The sequence below is a fragment of the Leptopilina boulardi genome, unplaced genomic scaffold (assembly GCF_019393585.1).
Source record: "Leptopilina boulardi isolate dan_hultmark-lab unplaced genomic scaffold, ZJU_Lbou_2.1 LbouV2_368, whole genome shotgun sequence".
Taxonomy (NCBI): domain Eukaryota; kingdom Metazoa; phylum Arthropoda; class Insecta; order Hymenoptera; family Figitidae; genus Leptopilina; species Leptopilina boulardi.
In genome coordinates this window covers 1,645,584-1,667,881 of record NW_026137938.1, presented here as the reverse complement: position 1 = coordinate 1,667,881, position 22,298 = coordinate 1,645,584, and the positions used below count along the sequence as shown (strand labels likewise).

At 28.9% G+C, this 22,298-nt stretch overlaps 1 protein-coding gene across 2 annotated transcripts in view; it reads right to left on the bottom strand.

Annotated features, from left to right (window-relative positions):
* Positions 1-22,298, bottom strand: part of LOC127287184 (SKI family transcriptional corepressor 1 homolog-B) — a 42,647-nt gene that overhangs the window by 11,076 nt on the left and 9,273 nt on the right. The window contains exons 2-5 of one of the 2 annotated variants that reach the window (XM_051313988.1): positions 19,233-19,323; positions 18,019-18,320; positions 17,046-17,674; positions 15,020-15,348 (exon numbers count right to left, since the gene is read on the bottom strand). In XM_051313988.1, coding sequence (XP_051169945.1) covers positions 15,020-15,348; positions 17,046-17,674; positions 18,019-18,320; positions 19,233-19,323 — 1,351 coding nt within the window. The remainder of the gene's footprint in view (positions 1-15,019; positions 15,349-17,045; positions 17,675-18,018; positions 18,321-19,232; positions 19,324-22,298) is intronic. The other variant, XM_051313989.1, reaches the window with a different exon arrangement.

Here is a 22,298-nt window from a genome sequence, read left to right as displayed (position 1 = left end):
AATATAAACAAATAGATAAATAAAATATTTGTTTGTATCAAATAAATATGTAACGCTCCATGAGAAAAGGGACCTTACGGTAAACAAATTTTAGGTTATGTTTGTGATTTTTAAAACGGAAATACACAAAAAAAAGTCAACTGTTAATACAAAACATTTATGCGTTTAATTCCTAATTTCGAAAAAATCAATAAAAATTATTTTTCATTTTACCTAATTAATTATAAAAACTTTTTATCAAGGTAAACTAAACATAACCTAAAATTTCTTTACCATAAGGTCCCTTTTCTCATGGAGCCGTATTTATATTAAATAAATATTTATTAGCTACAAATAAATATTTATTTAAAGTCCCCTTTTTTTAAAAAAACAAGAAAAAAAAATTAAATTACTATATAGTAATTTAAAAAAACTAACTTTATTTGTATACAGTGGATTTTCATGAAACTTAAAAAAACGAATCGAGAAAGACTGATTCATGATTTGGAAATACAATATTCTGAAGGGTGTGGGTAGGGTGAATTCACCCTTCTAATGTTTCACCTTGTCGAATTACTTCACAATAGACGGCACCCCTTTTCGTTCATGGGCCGCACACAAAAACATAATTACTCTAAATCCCAAACAACATTAAACATTTATCGCTCTCTATACTCGTTTCCCTATAGCTGACCCATTAGCATACGACGATAATTAATATTTGTTTAAATGCGAGTAATGTTCCATTATAACAAAAGACACTGTCTTATAATTCTAATGTCATATATAATTACTCTTTTCTTTTATCCAATAAAAATAATAATAATATCTTTTCATATTTAAATTTTTTTCTAATGTGAGAAAATAGGTACATATATTTTTATTATTATTATAGGTACATAAATTATTATATTATTATAAAATAGGTACATATTATTATTATTATTATTACACATAGAGAAAAGTTATATTTGTCCCAAATAAATATTTATTTGTTACCAATAATTATTTATTTGTACTTACAAATCAATATTTATTTGATTTAAAATAAAATTTTATTTATGACAAATAAAATATTTATTTACACCAAATAAATGGGCTAGTTGGCTCTGAGACAAATATACGTTTATTTAACTCAAATATATTATATTTGGTTCAAATAAAACATTTTTTTTAGGTGGAATAATAGTATTTTTTTTTTAATTTTATTTGAATAATTTTTTCTACACCTATATTTTTTATTTAAAACAAATATAATATATATATTTGAGTTGAATAATAATGAACTGAAAAAAAAATTTATTTAATCTAAATACCGGTGTATTTGGTTATTATCAAATAAATATTTACTTAAATCAAATATTTCTTATTTGAATCAAATAAATGGTATTTGCTTCAAATACTGAAATATTTGATTCAAATATTATATATTTGATTCAAGTAAATATTTATTTGATAATAACCAAATACACCTGTATTTGAATCAAATAAATTTTTTTTTCAGTGTGTATATTTATATCAGAGCCTACTATTCTATTTATTTAAAGTATAGGAAAAAAAATTCTTTATCTAGAACAGCGATATGTTTCTCTAGAATATCAAAACCTTTGGCTGCTTTAATGAAATACATATCGCTGTTCCAATGAAACTTATATCGTTGTTTTATGGTGAAGATTTTTTTCTGTGAGCAAATAATATTTATTTGCAACAAATAAAAATTTATTTGGCTCTTTGATATAAATGTATCTTTTCTCTGGGTGTAATATAAGAAAGATTATTATTATTATTATTAATATTATTATTATTAATATAAAAATATTTATGATTTATAAAAAATAAATATTCCTTTCTTTACATTAAAAAAAGTAAATAAGGGAATTCTGTAACAAATGTTCGATTTTATTTAAAAAAAAGGTTATTTTCTGAAATGAAAAGCAAATGATAGACATCAAACTGCAATTAGAGAGCATAGCTAATATAATTGTTGCTTTTATCCCGTGACGTTACGTGCGCGCGACGGTTACTTGCAAGTGACTTGTTTAATATTTAATTCCCTCTACAGGAATTGTCTCTTTTTTTTCTATATAGAACAATATATATAATTTAAAAATGACATTTGCCGCATTTTTTTTTTATCAATATTCGTGAATCTTTACAATTAACTTATTTCGCGTGTGTTTTATTTTGTATTAAAATCACTTTTTTCGAGTGTATTTTCAAAGTTAAATTTTTGTTTTTTAAGATTAATTCTTCTCTTAATTCATGTCATATAATAATGATAAAATATATAACGAATTTTTTGATGTAAACGTCGGAATATTACCGCGGGAGAATATCCGTTCGGCCGGAAGTGATAGGACTTATATATATACTCTACTTGCTACTATGGCGTATTAACTTTATGCTCGACGAAGTGGCTCTTTCGTATCCGATTAAATTACAGAAAATTATATAATTTTACTATGTATATTATCGTAGTGATTGTGAAAAAATATTCAGGGAACTATTATATTTGTGATTTTAAAATAAATATATAATTTCTCCCAATCAATTATACCCTCTACTAATTAGGGAAAAAACTCATTAGGGCCTTATCAGTTTTCTTCTAAATTGACCTATTTTGAGAAAAATTATTTTTAATTTAAATAAATGAGAATTTTTATAATTTTTTTTTATTTCTTAGATTAATATATTGGTATATAAAGCACTTAAGAATAATTTTGAAAAATCTCTCATGTATGGGGGATCGAACCCAGGACCCTTGGGACGCGAGCCGTGTACTCTGACCGCTCAGCTACATTGCATTACACACAGAGAAACTTTGTGTATCACTTCTTCTTAAACTCACTATGTATTTTTAGTAAATTGACTACTAAAGTGGGGAAAAACTGCAACGATATCAATTTTTCTTAGTTTGACTACTAAAATTTGGCATTGGATCGAAAATTAAATTTCACGAAAAAACATTGTATCGCACCTAACCTCACTTTTACTGACACGAAGTATAACACAATTACACTTCAACTTTACAAAAAATAAAAAAACAAAAATAGTGTTCATTTGAAACTGATTCTCAAAAACTAAAAGAATTATAAGCTTGGATATAAGAGATGTATATGTTTTTTTTTTTTTTTGGGGGGGTGGGTTTTATAGACAAGCTCACATATGCTCAGGAGAGTACTGTATGTTTTAAGCGCCCCTAATTTCATAAAAAAAAGTATTTTCGATGTATAATCTAACTGGATTGTGAAATTTTAAAGACAGAAAAAGAAAAATAACCTAAAGTTAATTAATATTATTTATGATTCAATTAAAAATTAATTAATCATTGTTGCGATTAAGTCGGGGCTTCATCTAATCCTTTTTAGTTACGACACTGTCCACGTCGAATTTTTCTTATGACTACTAAATATTGAAAAAAGAGGTCATATATTGTTAAAGAGACTTCTATTAAATAAGAAATTTCGTCTTTTTCTCGTTTTTTACCCACTTTAGTAGTCAATTTACTTAAAATACATATGAGTTTAAAAAAAAGTGATACTCAAAGTTTCTCCGTGCAGATATTTTAGCTAATTTCTTGAATATTAAGACATCTACTGTTATTGTGATAATAAAATACGTTTTTAAATTTTCACAATAGTTCTACGTTTTTCCACAAAAGAAATTTTCTTGAAAAAAAAAATCTGTCTTTTTGGGTCAAGTTGTAACATTTAAGACAGTAACAGTTGCATTTTTAAAGAAAACTCCTTTTGTACACTGAAAAAAAAATTTATTTGGTTCAAATACCGGTGTATTTGGTTATTATCAAATAAATATTTACTTGAATCAAATATTTCTTATTTGAATCAAATATTTCAGTATTTGAAGCAAATACCATTTATTTGATTCAAGTAAATATTTATTTGATAATAACCAAATACACCGGTATTTGAATCAAATAAATTTTTTTTTTCAGTGTATGGGAAAAGGTAGAACTTTTTAATGTCTATTTTAATATAATTTATGTTTGTTGTTGCCTTAATTATAACTCTTCCAACCTGCCTCGTGTTTGGGGTAAGTTGTAACATTTTATTTTAAAAAATCATGAAATAAATGTTTTCAAATTTTTATGTATTATAAGAAGTAGAAGACTGTTTTTTCTATAAGTATAGTAGAAATAGATCCTCCTTTTGCAAACTCTTTGACATTTTTTGTTTTTAAAAAGATTGATCGCGGTCATAACTGCGCGTGCTGACGGAAAATTCGAGACATGTAGGAACTATTATGGTTTTGGCGCAAAGAAAAGCGTGTCATTATTATATTGTTAGTACGTGACTTGTTCAGGGTTGCAATGCCGCGTACAATAACAGACGGAATTTTCGCAATACACTAACTGTACCATTGAATCACCGGCAGATTACAGAGGCGCGCGCGAAATCCGTGAGAGAGAGAAAGAGAGAGAGAGAGAGGTAGAGTTTCAGTTTGTGGATGAGTTCCGCGTTCTCCCATTTGTAACTCCGCTCACCCGGCAAAGTAGGTAGAAATCCTTTCCCCTTGCCCTTGTGTGTTTTATCCCATCCACACATATACACAGAAACCTCTCGGACCAGTCGAACCCATCCTCGCGTTATGGCCCCGCTCAATTGTTTCAGCCTCGTTGATCCAATAAAGGATTATGGCGAAACAATCGTAGCGTGTACCAGTATAGCGCGCCCACTACTATAGATTTTACGTAAACGGCAAAAGTTTCACTTGTATTACTTGCTTCAATATATATATATATAAACGATTTGTCTATTTCTCTTTTAAAGTTTTCGTCCAACGAACATATCGATATAAACTTCAATGCTTGCACTATTTTTCTTTAGAGATTTTGTCTCGATATTACACATTTAAAACATATATGTGTTTCAATTTCGAAACGGAAATTTATACTTTATATCACAATTTTCACATGTAGATCTATTTCAGTTTCTACAAAATGGAAGTTTTTTTTAAATATACATAGAAAAAAATTGTTTAACTGAAGCAGCAAAAGATTTTATTAGAATAGTGAAAGTTTTAACTATATATATGTGATGCTTCACGAGAGAAGCCACAGAAAAAACGCTGGATAAATTTTGTTGCGGGTAATTTTAACCAATGCTAATTCATATAGACGGTGGCGCCCTCAACTAGGATAAAATTTGTTGCAATTAATTCTTATACCGATTTTAGGGTAAAAATTCTACTTTTTTTTTTAGTGTGAGGGACCTATCTCCGAAATAATATTAGGCTTAGTTTTCATGTACGGTGCACAAAAAACTGAGCCTAATGTTATTTCGGGGATAGGTCCCTTCTCTCGTTGAGCGTCACATATATGAAACAATTAAAACTTTTTCTATTTTAGTGAAACCTTTTGCTGTTTCAGGTATAAATATTTTTTTTTTCGTTCGAGTATAGTTATATATATCCTCTTTCCAATATACGTATTAGAATATTTAAAATATTTACACTCTCTAAATCTGAATTAGTAAACTTTACCTAATTTTCTAAAGCAAAAAGTAAGTCACTAATTTAAATTAGTAATCATTTTTACTAATTCAGATTTAGAGAGCAGGATGCATTTAAATGTTCGGCGTTTTTTTTAAATCAGCTGTTACAACTTGCCCCGTGTTGGGGAAACTTGTAACATTTAAAAAACGTAACAAATATTACATTAAAGTAGACATTAAAAACTTCCGTGTTTTCCCACAAAAGACGTTTTTTAAAATCAGCTGTTCTAACTTGCCCCGTAGTGGGTCAGGTTGTAATAGCTTTTTTTAAAAAAAACTCCTCTAGTTGCAAAACGCGAAAGTTTTTAACGTCTACTTTAATGTAATTTATGTTACGTTTTTTAAATGTTACACATCACCCCAACACGGGGAAAGTTTGTATAACAGCTGCGATTTAAAGAAACACCTTTTGTAGGAAAACAACTTTTAAATGTCTACTTTATATAATTTATGTATTCTTATATGTTTATTAAATGTTACAACTTGCCCCAACACAGGGGTGGGTTGTAACAGCTGATTTAAAAAAAACGCCTTTTGTGAGAAAACGCCAAACTTTTTAATTTCTATTTTAATGTAATTTATGTTTGTTGTTGCCTTAATTATAACAGTTACAACCTCGTATTGGGGCAAGTTGTAACCTTCGCAATTACACGGAGAGAAATAAATGGTACGGGGTACTATTTGGATAGTACCAGGTACCATATTTGATCTTACATATACGGACAGCAATCTAGATTCTATCAGTTACTATCCAGATTGTACGGAGTAACATCTTGATTGTAGTGGGTAACATAACCATACTTTTTGTAACATCTTTGATAGTACCGAGTAGCATAATGATAGTACCGGATAACATCTACTTTTTACCATCTTAAGATCATAAGTTCTTACCATCTATTTCTCTCCGTGTATTAAACATAAATTACATTAAAGTTGAAACTAAAAAATTCAGTTTTTTCTAATAAAATCAGCTATTTCAACCTACCCTGTGTTGGATTATGAGTCGAATATAATTAAAATTAAAAAAATTGAGTAAAAATACAATGTTACAACTTACCCCTTACTCTTAAATCTTTCGGAATTTTAAAGTTATATTAACTTCGCGAATAAATTTCACTGATTTTAGATTTTACTGATAATAATAATTGATTTTGATTTCTTGCGTGTAATCTTTAGTTGATTGAAATCGAATTTCGATATGAACATTTCAGGAATGGAGGGAAACGGAGAACACATTGAGAGAGAGAGAGAGAGAAAGGGAGATGAGACCACAGAAGTTGGATTGGATTTGAGGATTGTGGGCGGAGCTCGTCGGACTAACGATTATAATTGAATCAACAGTCACCGCCCTCGATTCCCTGGTGAACCTCCATTGCAGATATATATATATATATATATATATAATATATAGAGAGAGAAACTTTATTGAAACTTTAGTATTAGCCTTATGTAGGTCGAATTCACCTTGAACGACGATCTTTATAATACTCTATATTTTCATAATGTCATCAAGAAAATATATATAAAGTCAATGTAAAATAATTCCAATAGGAAATAGTAGCATAAATAATATATATAATAAAAGTTAAAATCTTGTAAAATTTTACATCATAAATTTTTAATTTAATTGCTGAGAAAATAATTTATATTTTGATTTAAAATTCGAATTAAATCCTTGTTTTTATGAGTCCTTTAGCTCTTATATATATATATACAATATGTGCGAATTAAAAATTTACTCGCGAGCCCTTTGTTTTAAAACAGAAGTTAATACTCGTGCAATTTAATTTGGTACGATTGCATTTAATTTTCAATTTTGTGATAAAATACGAAATTTAATAATTCTCGAATTTTAACATACAATATATTACACCGTTATTATTCCTTTCCTTGTTAAATAGAGAATTTAAATTATCAAGTTCTACTCTAATTGATTTTGTTTTTATATAACCCAAATATTTTCCCAGCAGTGGTATAACAAAATCATACACGCGGAAAAAAAAATTTAACTGGAACAGTGAAACGTTTCGCTGTAGTAGCAAAATTTTTTTACTTGTTTCAGTGAAATCATTCGCTACACTGAGAAAACTGGAGGTTCAGATTAAACCTCTGGAGGGATTAAGAATTCATATTTGAGAGTTGGCTATGGAACAACACTCTAAGTAATCGAATACACCATTCAGGGAAAGTCGTGTTATCCCTCCTGGAGGGATAATAAGTTTATGGTTGAGGAACAAATGATAAATCTTGAGAAATCCCTTCCTTATCTTGCGCGGAATAAATAAATATGGCAACCTAACCTCAAAATTTAATACATTAAATTAAATGTCACCATATATCTTAGCGCGATCTTTGTGCGCAGAAGCTAATTCAAATTTTCTGCGCAGCTTTTATCCCTCTGTGCGTGAACGGACAGAATATGAAAGCAGATTTCTTTTATTAATTCAAAAATACATTTCGAAGGACTATTAAACTCTCTTGATAAGACAGTTGAACATACATTTTTTGAACCTCTGAATTTAACACTCCAGTTTTCTCAGTGTATTAAATCCTTTCGCTGTTTCAAGTATATCTTTTATAGGTAAACAAAAATTCATCTGCTATTCTGAATTTTGAAAATCCGATCTCAAATTCGTAATTAGCGATTCCGGAAAAAATTTTCAAGCGAATTCGATGAATTTTTGAAAATTCCTCCTCCATATTGGATTTGCCATTTTGAATTTTGAAAATCCGATCTCAAATTCGTAATTAGCGACCCCGAAAATCTTAATATATATACGAAATAGAAAAAAATCGAAACAGTGGAATTAATTCAGGCTTTAAAATATAGAATATGTGCGAACCTGTATAGAGAAAAGGGACCTTAGATGCAAAAAATTTTAGGTTATGTTTGTAATTGCGGTACAAACCACTCATGTATATTTCTTTATTTAGATCCAAAATAATCAATAAAAATTAATTTCGATTTTACATAAAATGAAACGTTTAATCAAGCTAATAAAACTTTAGTAAACATAACCTAAAATTTTTTGCCGTTTCGGTCCTTTCTCTCGTATGAAGAGTCATAAATACAGTTCTTAATTTAAGAATTCTTTCTTATTTTAAGAAACAACTAATTAAAAAATAAAAATTACTAATACTAATTTTACACGTAAAAAAATATTTACCTGAAACAGTGAAAGATTTCACAAAAGTTTTACTTGATTCAGTTAAATCTTTCACTATTCTAGTGAAACTTTTCGATGTTTCCAGGTAAATATTTTCTTTCATGGAGAATAAAATACAATATTACATAAATAATATTGTTATTAAAATGTGAAATTATTATTGTTATTATTATTACGGGAAATATGAAGAAGATATTCTTAAATTAAGAATTACGTTTTTGTACATATAATTTATGAAAAATGTTAGTTTGAAACCCTAAATTAAAAAATGTAGTAACTTTATATTCTCATTATTATTTTTTTATATATAAACGAGAAGCAATTTAATCACAGAGAGTCCCGAAGGGTTGTGTATGTGCCAGCGCGCGCTAAGGTCATCAGTTGACATTTCTATAAGGAGGATAACTTTAGATATACTCGCATATATACACTATCATCGAAAAATGCCACGAGTTGTTTTTAATTAATAGCCCTCTATCTCTCTAAATGTCACACATCTGTTATTTTTTTTTTTTTTGTACAAAGATTTGCGAAATAATATAATTTATAAAATCATTTATCATTTCATTGAACAAAAATAAAATCTGCATTACAAAATAATATATTGAAATGCGAATATCTTTAAAAGTCAAATGAATCGAAATAGTCACTTTTTTATATATGTGCGTCTCCGAATAAGGTAATTGGCATCGACTTTTGAACAGAAAAAAAAGAAGAAATCACGTTTCGAGTAAGAAAAAAGTAATCTGACTCTCTGTGGAGAGCATCTAATGGCTCTCTAGACGGTCGAAGTGCAATTAAAACTTGTGGTCGAAGCTAATACTAAAACTGGGGCCTTTCGTTTGATTTAAATGCTTCCAACCCTCCTGGAGGACTTTATATATACGTGACGTTGCTTAATTGCATTTAAATGAATATACCAATATACTCTCTGTGTCGCACTTTCCTCAAGCCATTTGTCATTTCTTTTCAAAATTTACTTAAATTTAACAAATTTCATTTTTTTATTTCGATTTTCGGTTTATTGCTATATTGCTATGCCTTTAAATTTGAATTAGTTATCAATTTTAACTAATAATCCGAAACGAATTTTTTTATTTTCAAACCTATTTTATTATATATAGATAAAATTACGTTTGTCGGTAATGAAGAAATCTAATTTTTTTTGGCTATTCAGAAAAAAAATTAGTCGAGGCATGTAACTTGTACCTCAAAAAAGTGAATGCAGCAAAAATTTTGAAAATACAACTCATAGTTTTCGAGAAAAACGGAATTACGTTTGTCGGTAATGAAGAAATCTATCTAATTTTTTTTTGACATTCGGAAAAAAATATGTCGAGGCATTTAGCTTACACCTCAAATAAGTAAATGCAGTAAAAATTTTGAAAATACAACTCATAGTTTTCGGGTAAATTGAACGAAAAAACGAATTTTCGAACCTAATCTCTATTCAGTGGACTTATCACATTAAAAAATGAATACATTTTTTATCTCTACAATTTTATTTTAATTAACTCATTTATAATTTTATAATTAACTTATCTAAATGAATAAATGAAAATAAATAAAAAAAAAAAAATTATAATTATACAGTCGGAAGGTAATTATTTGGTAATTTCGAAATAAATCAATGAGTGCGTTTAATTGAGTCCCGCTCTCTCTCTCTCTCTCTCTCTCTGTTATTGCGCATACTATATGGAATAACGTCCCAGTAGAATTTGCTCTGTGGCCTCTGACTGCTCGTGTGGCCGCCCTCATCAATCGCGATAATTATTGTGTCAGTAAATACTCGCCGACCGTACGTCAAATACGAGTTCATTTGTACCGACGCATTCGAATAGCGTGTATAGAATTGTCCTCTATATACATTTATATACACTCGGGCCAATATAATTAAATGAACAACCGCAACGTTATTTCGTCGATTTCTCTCGTATATATATATATATATAAATTACGGATTTTACTTCCAACAACTCATTCTATTTTCAACACATCATAATTAAATTATATTACATTCCCCCCCCCTCCTTATATATATAATCATTAGTTATACATTAATAATTAGAGGATAAAATAAATATGACTTTGTATTGAGTTATTATATATCTACACGGTGTTGAATATTAAAATCTATATTTTCGCATTTAATTTAATTATAAGATTTCTAATTTAAAAATCTGCACTTTTCGAAATTTTTTAAAAATTTCATTGAGCGGTGTAGAATTTTGGGCCTAATGGGGTACTAACTAGTTTTCCCTATTTCTAATGTGGCACTTACTAGAGTATACAGACTATTTCCCTACGAGGCTGTTATCCTACTTAGGGAAAAACTCATCTGCACCTTGTCAGTTTTTCTATAAATCGCCCTATTTTAATTATTTTAAATCACGGTTTTTATATTTTTTTTCTACTTATAAACTTGTATTCTATTTTAAATTATGAAATTAGTATGTATAAAACACGAGAATAATTTTAAAAATATCGCAAGCATGGGGGATCGAACCCAGGGCCCTTGGGACTCGAGCCGTGTACTCTAACCGCGCAGCCATGTTAATTCATCACGTAATTTTATCTAACTTTTTGAATATTCGGAACTACTTTCTGTTTGTGATAACAAAATACACGAAAAAAAATATTCAAATAATCGGTTACTTGACTATTATCAAATAAATATTTACTTGAACCAAATAAATATTTACTTGAGCCAAATAATTATTTACTTAATCCAAATAATTTATGAAACTAAATAATTTTAAATAATTAATTTTGATTTCAAAATAAGTCAATAAATTTATCAGAGAAAAATTCGTGGAATATAAAAAAGAGAGGGGGGGGGAGAAATATTAGCAGAAAAGTTAATAATTATAAGAATGATATTCGCTTGCGGGGATTGACAAAAGGGTCGAAGAGGCCAGGATAAGCCGTCCGGATTGCCAGACAGCTTTTCAATTCCCCTTGTTGGTGAACGTGTCGAATGGGGAGATCCGTATTTTGTACTAAAACCCCCCCGACCCCAAAAACACTCACAGTTACAGTCGATATATATATAGATATCCCATCGGCTTGGAGTTAAACCTAGTTACCGCACTACAACCGGTTCTACAACTGTATTGCGGTAACTAAGTAATCCCCGAACGTTATTTGCAGTTATTTATCGGTCCACTGGACCTACGAGAGTATTTTCATTTTCGCGACATCTGTATTCCTTTCTCGAGATGAGAATATAAATCCCCTTTAAATTTCTTTAGTTGATTTGGGATTGACCTTTTTCTCTTCATATCATTTTTAAAATAATATATTTATAATTTGTAAATTTTTATTTAATTTCTATAATTTATATATTTTGTTTGTATATTTTTGATTTTAATTATACTTTTTTTTTAGTTTTCTGATTTAATTATATATATTCAATTTGTTATTGTTCCATTTTAATTATATTTGTCCCATATATAGTGATTAATTATTATAATAAAATCTAAAAAATTATTTTCAAAATGTATAATCTTTTTTTATTTTGTCCATATATGTTCTATTTAAAATTGATATCTAATGTCGATAATGGAGTATAGAATATAATATGTAGAAGCTAAAGTTAATTCGATTAATGCTGATGGGAAATGTTTGTTTGACAATGTGTGACAATAGCCTCTTTTCTATAATACGTTTACAGGAACACGCAAGGGTGAGGCTTCTATGGTTACTATTCAAATATACACTTTATTATATATCTATACGCGGACACAAAAACAATCGCCATGTACTTAAGATACTATCGGGTGATTAAAATTTGTCTATACACTAAAATGTTAAATTTTGATCAAAGTATATATAGGCCGTCGAATTATTTTTTTTTTTTCCGTATTTATAATTGATTTCAATTAAGGGAATTTTAATGGAAAAATTAAAATGTAAAGAAAAAAAATTCTGAAATTTAGATAAATTTTCATTTGTTTAAATTAGGGTTTTATTTAATAGAATTTCTATTTTTTTTTCGATAAAAGAATGTTATTTATTACAAAGAACATAGGGTCAGCCGGGGTAAATCCGAACGCTTTTAGTAAGTTTCAACAAAAACATAAGTTTTTTCTTTTAAAAGACAATACTTCCGGTATTCTGGTGCATGAAGTTGTTACTTTACTTCCATAGAACAATTTTATGGGGTAGCAAAAATTTTTGATAAATTACAATCGCAGGAAACTTAGCGTTCGTATTTACCTCGATACTTTGCAACTTTCCTAAAATATGGGGGTAAATACGAACGCCACTGTATTTCAGAAAAATCTTAGGGAAAATAAATTTAAAGTATTGCATTTGTTAAACTTATATAAAAACTCAAAAAAAATACGATAATAAACCTATTATGTAATAATGCATCATATATAAATACAAAAATCAAACAGGTTAAAAATTAAAATGCATTACACAATTAAAACCTTCAATAACTTTATCAAATCATAACGGATTTTTGCAAAACTTGCTACAGAAAGTATTTTGGAGTGATTGAATGTAAATACAAAAATAAAAGTCAAATTTTTTAAATTCAAAATGGCGGACTTTCCTAAAACTTATTTTTAAAAATGATCAAATTTGCTAACCCTGAAACCCCCCGAGTAACAATTTTCGAGCGAATCCAATGAATTTTTTAATTCTCGTCCGCCATTTTGAATTTTGAAAAACTGACTTCAAATTGGTAATCAGCGACCCCAAAAACCCTAGAATACCAAATTTTATTAAGATCCTGAAAAACTTTTTTCAACAAACCATTTGGCAAAAAAATTGAAACACTCCTTCGAGAGAACAGAGATTAAGTTTCTGCTTATTAATTACTAACGAGGATACGTATAGAAAGAAAAACTTTTTTCTACGTACTTTTATAATGTTAAAATAATAGTGTAATGAAATAAAAACAATTTTTGATATAAGAAAATATTATTGAAAATACCGTTCGGATTTACCCCGGTTTTCCAATTTTCCTGGGTAAATACGAACGGTCTGATATTATTAATAAAATTTTACAGAAAGCAAAAATCAAAAATAGTTTCTGTTCTAGTATTCATAACAAACAATTATAAATAATAAAATAAATTTTTAGCTTCTTTTTCTTCAAATACGAGACAAAATACTGAAAAAGTGTATCATCTTTGATTTTCAATCTTTTTTGCAATACTCGTTATCTTTGTTTATGCTGTTGCTAATTAACAAACGAAAAATGGAATAATACTTAGAATCTCTTGAAGAGGATCTGAGGTAAAAATTCTCATGTCTAACTTATTTTTTAAAATTTTAATTAAGCTGAAATAATTAGCGTTCAGATTTACCCCGGCTGACCCTAATTGCAAAGTTTTATAAGGATCCTTTAATTTTATTAGAAGTTATAACAGGTTTTTTGATTTTTTTTTTTTGGGTCATTTCGTAATAATTACACTTCTTTTTCACTAAATTTGAATGTTTTTTCAATAAAAAAATGCAATTTATCACAAAGAACATAATTACAAAGTTTTATGAAGATCCGTTTATTTCTTTAGAAGTTATAACCGTTTTTTGGATTTTTTTTGGGGTCATTCCGTAATAAATATACGTTTTTTTTCCCTAAATTTGTATTTTTCCTTAATAAAAGAATGTCATTTATCGTAAAGAACATAAATACAAAGTTTTATAAGGATTCGTTTATTTCTTTAGAAGTTGTAATAACCGTTTTTTGGGTAATTCCGTAATAAATGTTTTTTCAAAATTAATTTTAAATAAAAATTTCAGCGATAACATATTTTTTTTTCTTTGCGTGTAAAATGTTTGCGTGTTTATACAAGATTTTTCGCTCGAGCGACAATCATAGGCACATTTACATCATAAGGGCGTGTTGCATACATATGAAGAACAACATAGTAATAGTTAATTTCCAATAAACTTTCCAAGTATATATATATTCACACCATACACACTTTTAGTTTCATTATTCGTCGAGTGTTTGTTAATCAATATATATATAAGGAAAAAAAGCAGAGAATGTAAAAACGGAAGTAACGGGGTTTTCATTGCCTTATATAATGGGTCACGTGTCCCCTAACAAGTATCGAAGCGTGTCACACAGGTTTGAAGAGCAAATCGTGAATGTCTGATCATCCAAATAATAATAGGTGCTTTTAAAGTATTAAACTTGTGTTTATATTACTATCATATTTATTATTAAAAAATTTTCAATTTTAAAATATTTTGTTTAGAAATAATAAATAAATAAAATTTATCGTATTCGAAAAATAAGGAAAAAAGAATAAATAAAAACATTTAAATTAATTAATGAAAATATTTTTTTAAATTATAATAAAATATTAATTATATAGAAAATGGATAAAAACTCACCGTATCTCGTGGGGGGCTCCAACATTGTGGTGATGCAGACGTACTATTTCCATTGTGATTGCTAATGACAGAATTGGATGATGAATTAATATTAGAAAAATTCACACTCAATGGTGCTGAGACATCGTCTTCAGTGGTTTCAATATCAACTTCATCATCGGAACTTTCATCTTTATTGGATGGAATTTTTGTGACAGAATCATGAATTGAATTCTCAACAATTGGCGGTACACGAATTACAGGTCGAAATGCTGATTGATGAATAGAGCCATTGACTGACGTTAAAAGTGGTTCCGATGGTGTTGTACCAATTGGTGGAGGCAAAGGTCCTATTATCGAGGGAGAGAGAGAGATAAATAATAATTTTAATTCTTTAATAATAAAAAAACTAATTAATATTTTTAAATATTTAAATTTTTTTGTAATTTTTCAGTAGTACAATTAAATATTTAGTCATACTTAAAGGATTGTAATTTTATCAGTAGTATAAGTCAATGTGTAGTCAGTCTTTTGTAATTTTATTTGTAATTAATCAATTGAAGTAAATATTTACATCGATTTTCTTGTTTTGTAATCTTGTCAGTAGATCAAGTCAATATTGTGTCAGATAATTGAAATTACACACTGAAAAAAATCTATATCTGAAACAGCGGATATATTTCTCTAGAATAACGAAAACTTTCATTATTTTAGTGAAAGATATCGCTGTTCCATGTTAAACATTTTTTTTCCGAGTATAAGTAGTACAAGTAAGAGTTTAGTCAGACTTAATTTTTTTTGTAATTTTATAAGTAGTAAAAGTAAATATTTAGTCATATTGTCTATATATTTGTAATTTTATCAGTAATACAAGTCAGTATTGCGTAAGACATTTGTAATATTTGAAATTTTATCAGTAATAAAAGTAAATATTTACTTCGATTTTTTTACAGTTTTGTAAGTAGTGTTTAGTCATACTTTTTTAATTTTTGGGTAATTTTATCAGAAGTACGAGTCAATATCTAGTCAAATATTTGTAATTTTGGCAGTAGTTAATAAGATTATTGTGTCAGATATTTAAAATTTTATTAGTAGTACAAGTAATTGTTTAGTCAGACTTTTTTTCTTTTATAAGTAGTACAAGTCAATATTCAGTCAGAACTTTGTAATTTTTTCAGTAGTACAAATAAAGATTTAGTTCGACATTTGTAATTTTTTGAGTAGTACAATTCAATATTGAGTTAGACCCTTGTAATTTTACAGTAGTACAAATAAATATTTAGTCAGACCCTTGTAATTTTTTTTGAGTAGTAAAATTAAATATTGAGTCAGGCTTTTGTAAGTTTTCAGTAGTACAAGTCAATATTGAGTCAGACCCTTGTAATTTTTCAGTAATACAAATAAATATTAAGTCAGACATTTGTAATTTTTTAGTAGTACAAGTCAATATGTAGTCGAAATTTTGTTTTTTCAGTAGTACAAGTCAATATTCAGTCCGGCTTTCAAGTTTTGTAATTTTTCAGTAGTAGAAGGCAATATTGAGTCAGACCTTTGTAATTTTTCAGTAGTACAAATAAATAATGAGTCAGACTTTTGTAATCTTTTAGTAGTACAAGTCAATATTCAGCCCGGCTTTCAAGTATTGTAATTTTTCAGTAGTACAAGTAAATATTATATATTGAGTCAGACCTTTGTAATTTTTCAGTAGTACAAATAAATATTGAATCAGACTTTTGTAATTTTTTAGTAGTACAAATAAATATTTAGTCGGAAAATTGTAATTTTTTCAGTAGTACAAATAAATATTGAGTCAGACTTTTGTAACTTTTCAGTAGTACAAGTCAATATGCAGTCAGAATTTTTTTAGTAGTACAAGTCAATATTCATTCTGACTGTCAACAGTTCTCTAATTTTGTCAGTAGTACAAGTCAATATTAAATCAGAAATTTCTAATTTTTTGCAATTTTACCAGTAAAACAAGTCAATATTGAGTCAGACATTTCAAATTTTACAATTTAAACACAAATTATTGAAAAAAAATACATACCAGGAAATAAACATCTCTTCGTCAGCCAAGGCAGTGCATAAGGTGGAAATGCAAAACCAGGTGTTTTAGCAGCGGCAACAGCGGCAGCCTGTTGATGTTGATGCCAAACGCAATCCATAATAAAACTCCTCGACAATGGTAGTGGAAGTTCAGGAAATGGCGGAACTCGTGGATGTGCTGAAGCCGGTGAAATTGGAGCACAATTATTTGAAATATCCGTTGTTGCTGCTGTTGTTGTTGTTGTTGTTATTGTTGGCGAGTGTCTTGAACGTTTTGTTGGACTTGGTGAAATACGACTACTTGGATTTGAGAGTAATCGTTTTCTTGTACCACCATTGAACATTGCCTTAACATCCTCCCATGCGTGGACAACTTCATCAGGTGGATTACCCGATAATTTCATGTGTCTTCTCCATGAATTAAAATTTGCCGCATCTGGTTGAACATATTTATCGGCTGGACTTATTCGATGTGAATGAAATATGAATTTATTTGGTGAAAAAAAGAGGCCACAATAGGCGCATTTAATGCATTTTGCACGTGAACTATTGTAACGAGCTGGTAAAAATGCACCACGACAACCCCATGCGCATTCATGATGAACGGAAAATGCAAAATCTTCCGGTAGTCTAAAAATTAAAATTTTGTATTTTATACAAGGATTTATTATTCCTAATCGCGTCGCGAAATAAGGGACCTTAGAAGCAAACGAATTATAGGTTATGTTTACTGCTATTTTACCTTTAAAAACTTTGGAATTTCAAAAGATAACCTACAAATTATTTCTTCTAATGTCCATTTCTTCGCGACGCGTTAAAAAAAAATTTACCTGGAACAGAGATACGTTTCGCTAAAACAGGGAAAGTTTTCCTTATTCTAGAGAAACATATCGCTGTTCTAGATAAAGATTTTTTTCCTTAGTTTTAAAAATTGACAAAATTCTTTTAAGGGAAAAGAGAAATTAAAAAAAAACCTTGGTGGTGCATTGTCGCCTAAAAATGATTTGCAAAGTCTTTCAGCTTCACGACGTGTTATCATTCCACATCTTCGTGATGAAACTGGCATTGCACCGGCACGACGAAGAATTTCCAATTGTACTGGTGTACATTGAACACAAGTAATACCCAAGGCAACACGTCGATTGTGTATTTCATTGTAACTAAATTGTTTCAATAATGTATTGCTGATTTGTGCCAAACACAATCTCTCCTGACCCTCAATCACCAGTGAAACAATATGAATTCCATATAATGACACTGTACCCACCTGTAAATCCTATTAATTTAGTATATCATCATGTGATCTTATATCAGAAAAATTTACGTCAAAGAATTTAAAAATAATAATAAAAAAAAAAAATTAGTTAATATATAGAACTAACAAAACTTTTTTGTTGCAACAAAATTTTGTTTTGTCTAACAATTCCAAAAATTGTTGCGATAACGGTAAAACTGCAAAAAAAAATTATTTTGACAACAAATAAGATTTTTATTAGTTTTGTATTCACAATTTGGTTATTAGATTTAAGACGCAAAAAATCTTTATCTAAAACAGCGATATGTTTCACTAAAACAGCGAAAGTTTTCGCTATTCTAGAGAAATATATTATTGCTATTTCAGAGAAACATATCGCTGTTCCAGGCGAAGATTTTTTTGCGTGAAACATTCCTTTTCCTACACGAAAAAAATTTTTCACCTAGAACAGCGATAAGTTTCACTGGAACAGTAATATGTTTCACTAAAACAGAGAAAGTTTTTGTTATTCTAGAGAAACATATCGTTGTTTCAGATAAAGATTTTTTTTCCATGTAATAATTGCACCGAAAAAAGAATTTAGAATATATACTTGGCAATTTAGAATATTTTATAGTAAATTTCAGTATGTATAATATTCATAAAATTAAAATATATTCTTGCGGTACTTAGTATATATATTCTAAATACTATATTTATACTAAATACTAAAAACATATTCTAATTTTAAGAATATTCCATACTGAATTTAAGTATAAAATATTCTAAAATACCAAGAATATTATAAATTTCAGAATATTTTTTTCAGTGGGGTTATTATTCTAATAAACCATTTTTTATTAATTATACTATACGCAATTTCTGATCTTTTGATAAATTATCGATTACGAATCAGGAAATAAAAAAATGATTACCTTGATTAATTAAATTTACCTGATTTGGTTTTGAATTTGTTTGCGCTTGGGGTGGTGGAGATGATTTTTGATTTGCCAATGGAAGAGATAAAACAGTTTGTCCTTCCATCCTTGAGAAAAAAAAGAAATAGTACATAATTATGGAATTTAAGAATTTTCAAATATGAAATAATTATTTACAGAGAAGAAATTATTATTTACTCTTTCTTTTTTTGTTTTAAATTATTATTTACTTTTTTTTATTATTTTAAATTATTATTTACTCTACTCTCTCTCTCTCTCTCTCTCTTTTTTTTTTATTTTCCAATTAATGCAATGAGTGTGTTTTGGCCGTCAATTGAAAATGTGATTAAGTCGTTTAGCGACAGCATTGGCACACGATGAAACGGAAATTCGTTTTAACAGTTCCTTAATTATGTCCGGATTGGGCGGTGATTAAGTAAATTCCTCGAGACTCCCGATAAAGAGAGATTAAACTCTTGAGTCAAAGCACTATACACTATATATACGAGAGAGTATTTTGCGCTCATCTACTGCTTGCAATTAAACAGTTTTTTCTTTCTCGCGATACTCACGAGAAATTTATTCCTCAAACCCGCCCTCTATCGTCGTCAGTATATATATAGTTTCATATTATTTTGTCGCGGTAAATAATTATTTCATCATGTAAATTAAATTAATCTTGATATTATATTATTGCATCACGTTGAATTCCCTATATCAAAAATTGACTACTGGTTATAAAAAGAATTTTCGTTTTCAGTGAACTGATATATTTATTTAGGAGTTATACAAGAAACTATTTTTTTTAGATTTATGAGTTATGAAATAAATGTGAAATTTACCTGCGTGTTTGTGTTATACAAAAATATGAATTTTCCAAAAAGTTAGAGTTGTGACATTAATTTTTATGCGAATTTACGTGTGTTTTTATGAGTTATGAATTTATGAGCTACTGATTATATTTTTTGTTTCATAGGAAAATATATAAAACTATTTTTAAAAATTTTAGAGTTATGAAATTAATTTTTATGATTTTTATAAGTTTATGAGTTAACCCCTTGAGTGTTATGTTAAAAGACAACCCTTACAGCACCAGATATCCTAGGATATTCCAAAAACATCCCTTGGATATCCTAAGGATACTTTAAGGATATCCAAAGTAGTGGCGGTTAGGATATCCTAGGGATATCCCAGGGATATCTAAGGATGTCCCTAGGACGTCCCAGGGATATCCTAATCATTTCCCAAGATATTATTAGGATATCCTGTAAATATCCCTGGAATAATTAGGGATGTCCTTAGGACGTCCTAAGGATATTCACAGTATGTCTATATTACCTTAAGGGTTAGAATATCCTTGAGTCGTTCTAAAATTTGAATCATAATGATATCCTAGGGAGATCTTAGCGATATTTCTAGAATATTTTAACGATATACTAAGTTTATCCCAAGAATATCCCCACGATATCACTAGGATATCCCTGGAATATCCCAGGGATATCTCTAGAATATCCTCAGGATATCTAAAATATCCTCAGGATATCCCAAAAATATCCTATGTAACGGCGGTTTGGATGTTCTGAGGATATCCTCAGGATATCCTATGGACGTTTTCAGGATATCCTACATTAGTTTAGGATATCCCGAGGATAGAGGGAAGAAACCGCTACAACAAAATTGATCGTTTATAAAATAGGCCATATTCGATTGAAACTTGATACTCGGAAGTTTTTGAGGTCGCTGATCATGAATCTGGTGTTAGTTTTGCAAAATCCAAAATGGCGGATCCAATATGGCGGACGAATTTTTTAAAAATTGATCGGATTCGCTTGAAATTTGTTACTCGAGGGCTTTCGGGGTCGCTGATTACGAATCCGATGTCAGTTTTTCAAAATTCAAAATGGCGGACTATTTTTTGAAAAAATTGATCGGATTCGCTTGAAACTTGTTACTCGGGGGTTTCTTGTGGTCGCTGATTATAAATTTAATATTAATTCTGTAATTAGTGACTACTAAAATCCCTAAGTAACAATTTTTAAGTAAATCTATAAATAATTAGATTGAATTTATAAATTACATTGCCCCTATAAATTTATTACTGTTAAAGAGAAATTGAAATTAAAATTAAAAATAAAAATAACGAAACTACATTTAATTTTCTCACGCCACTCTTAAATAGATATAGAAAACGAATTGAATTTCGTCGAGAAGACCTCAAACCATAATTGTCTTGGTGCCCGATTTGTAAGCAGCGAGTAATTAATGCGGTTTGAATCGAGTCGAGCTGTCCGACAACCGATGCGATGGCCAGCCAAGAGTGAGAGAGAGAGAGAGAGCACTAGAGAATTGTTCCAAGCTGGGCATTGCATTGTTTCACGGTAGATGAGAATTTAATTTGCAACAGAGAGTGAGGAATATATATATATATATAGTGGATGAGGGGTAGTCAAAGGTGGTAGCAGGGAAGGTTGAATAGAGTGGGGATGAACAGGATCTGATGGGTGCCGGTTTGTTTAAGTGTGGGAGGGGGTGTCAAATTGAATTACCCCCCTTATTCATGGCCTCAAGGGACATTTGCTGGTGCGCCTTTGCCTCTGTCAGTGTATATATATATACTTCCTACTTTTCCAGGTATATACAGTAGTAGTAGTAGTGTATTCAGAATTTGTCTGTGTTGAATTTAAGTGTGTCTCTCGGGGTACGCACGCGTATACCCAGAATCATCTTCATGGAGGGGTTTTTCAATTAAAATCAACACTGGAAACAGGTTCAACCCCTCGTGTATATCTTTATATTTTTTTTTTATTTCTCTTGCGCTTATTGTCATGCTTCTTACTTTTTTCTTTACTTTTTATATCTTTTAATTTTTCCCTTAAAATTTTTCGATTTTAGTTTTTAAAGGTTAGTAATAATATTTTCTTCGACTTATATAGAAATTATTTGATTTTATATTCTTTACACCAAAAAAAAACATGTTTTTGTTATTTTTACAACAAAAATTTAGAATATACACTTTGGACCTATTTTATGCTCAAATTTAGTATTTAATATTCTTAAAATTAGATATTCGCCACTGAAAAAT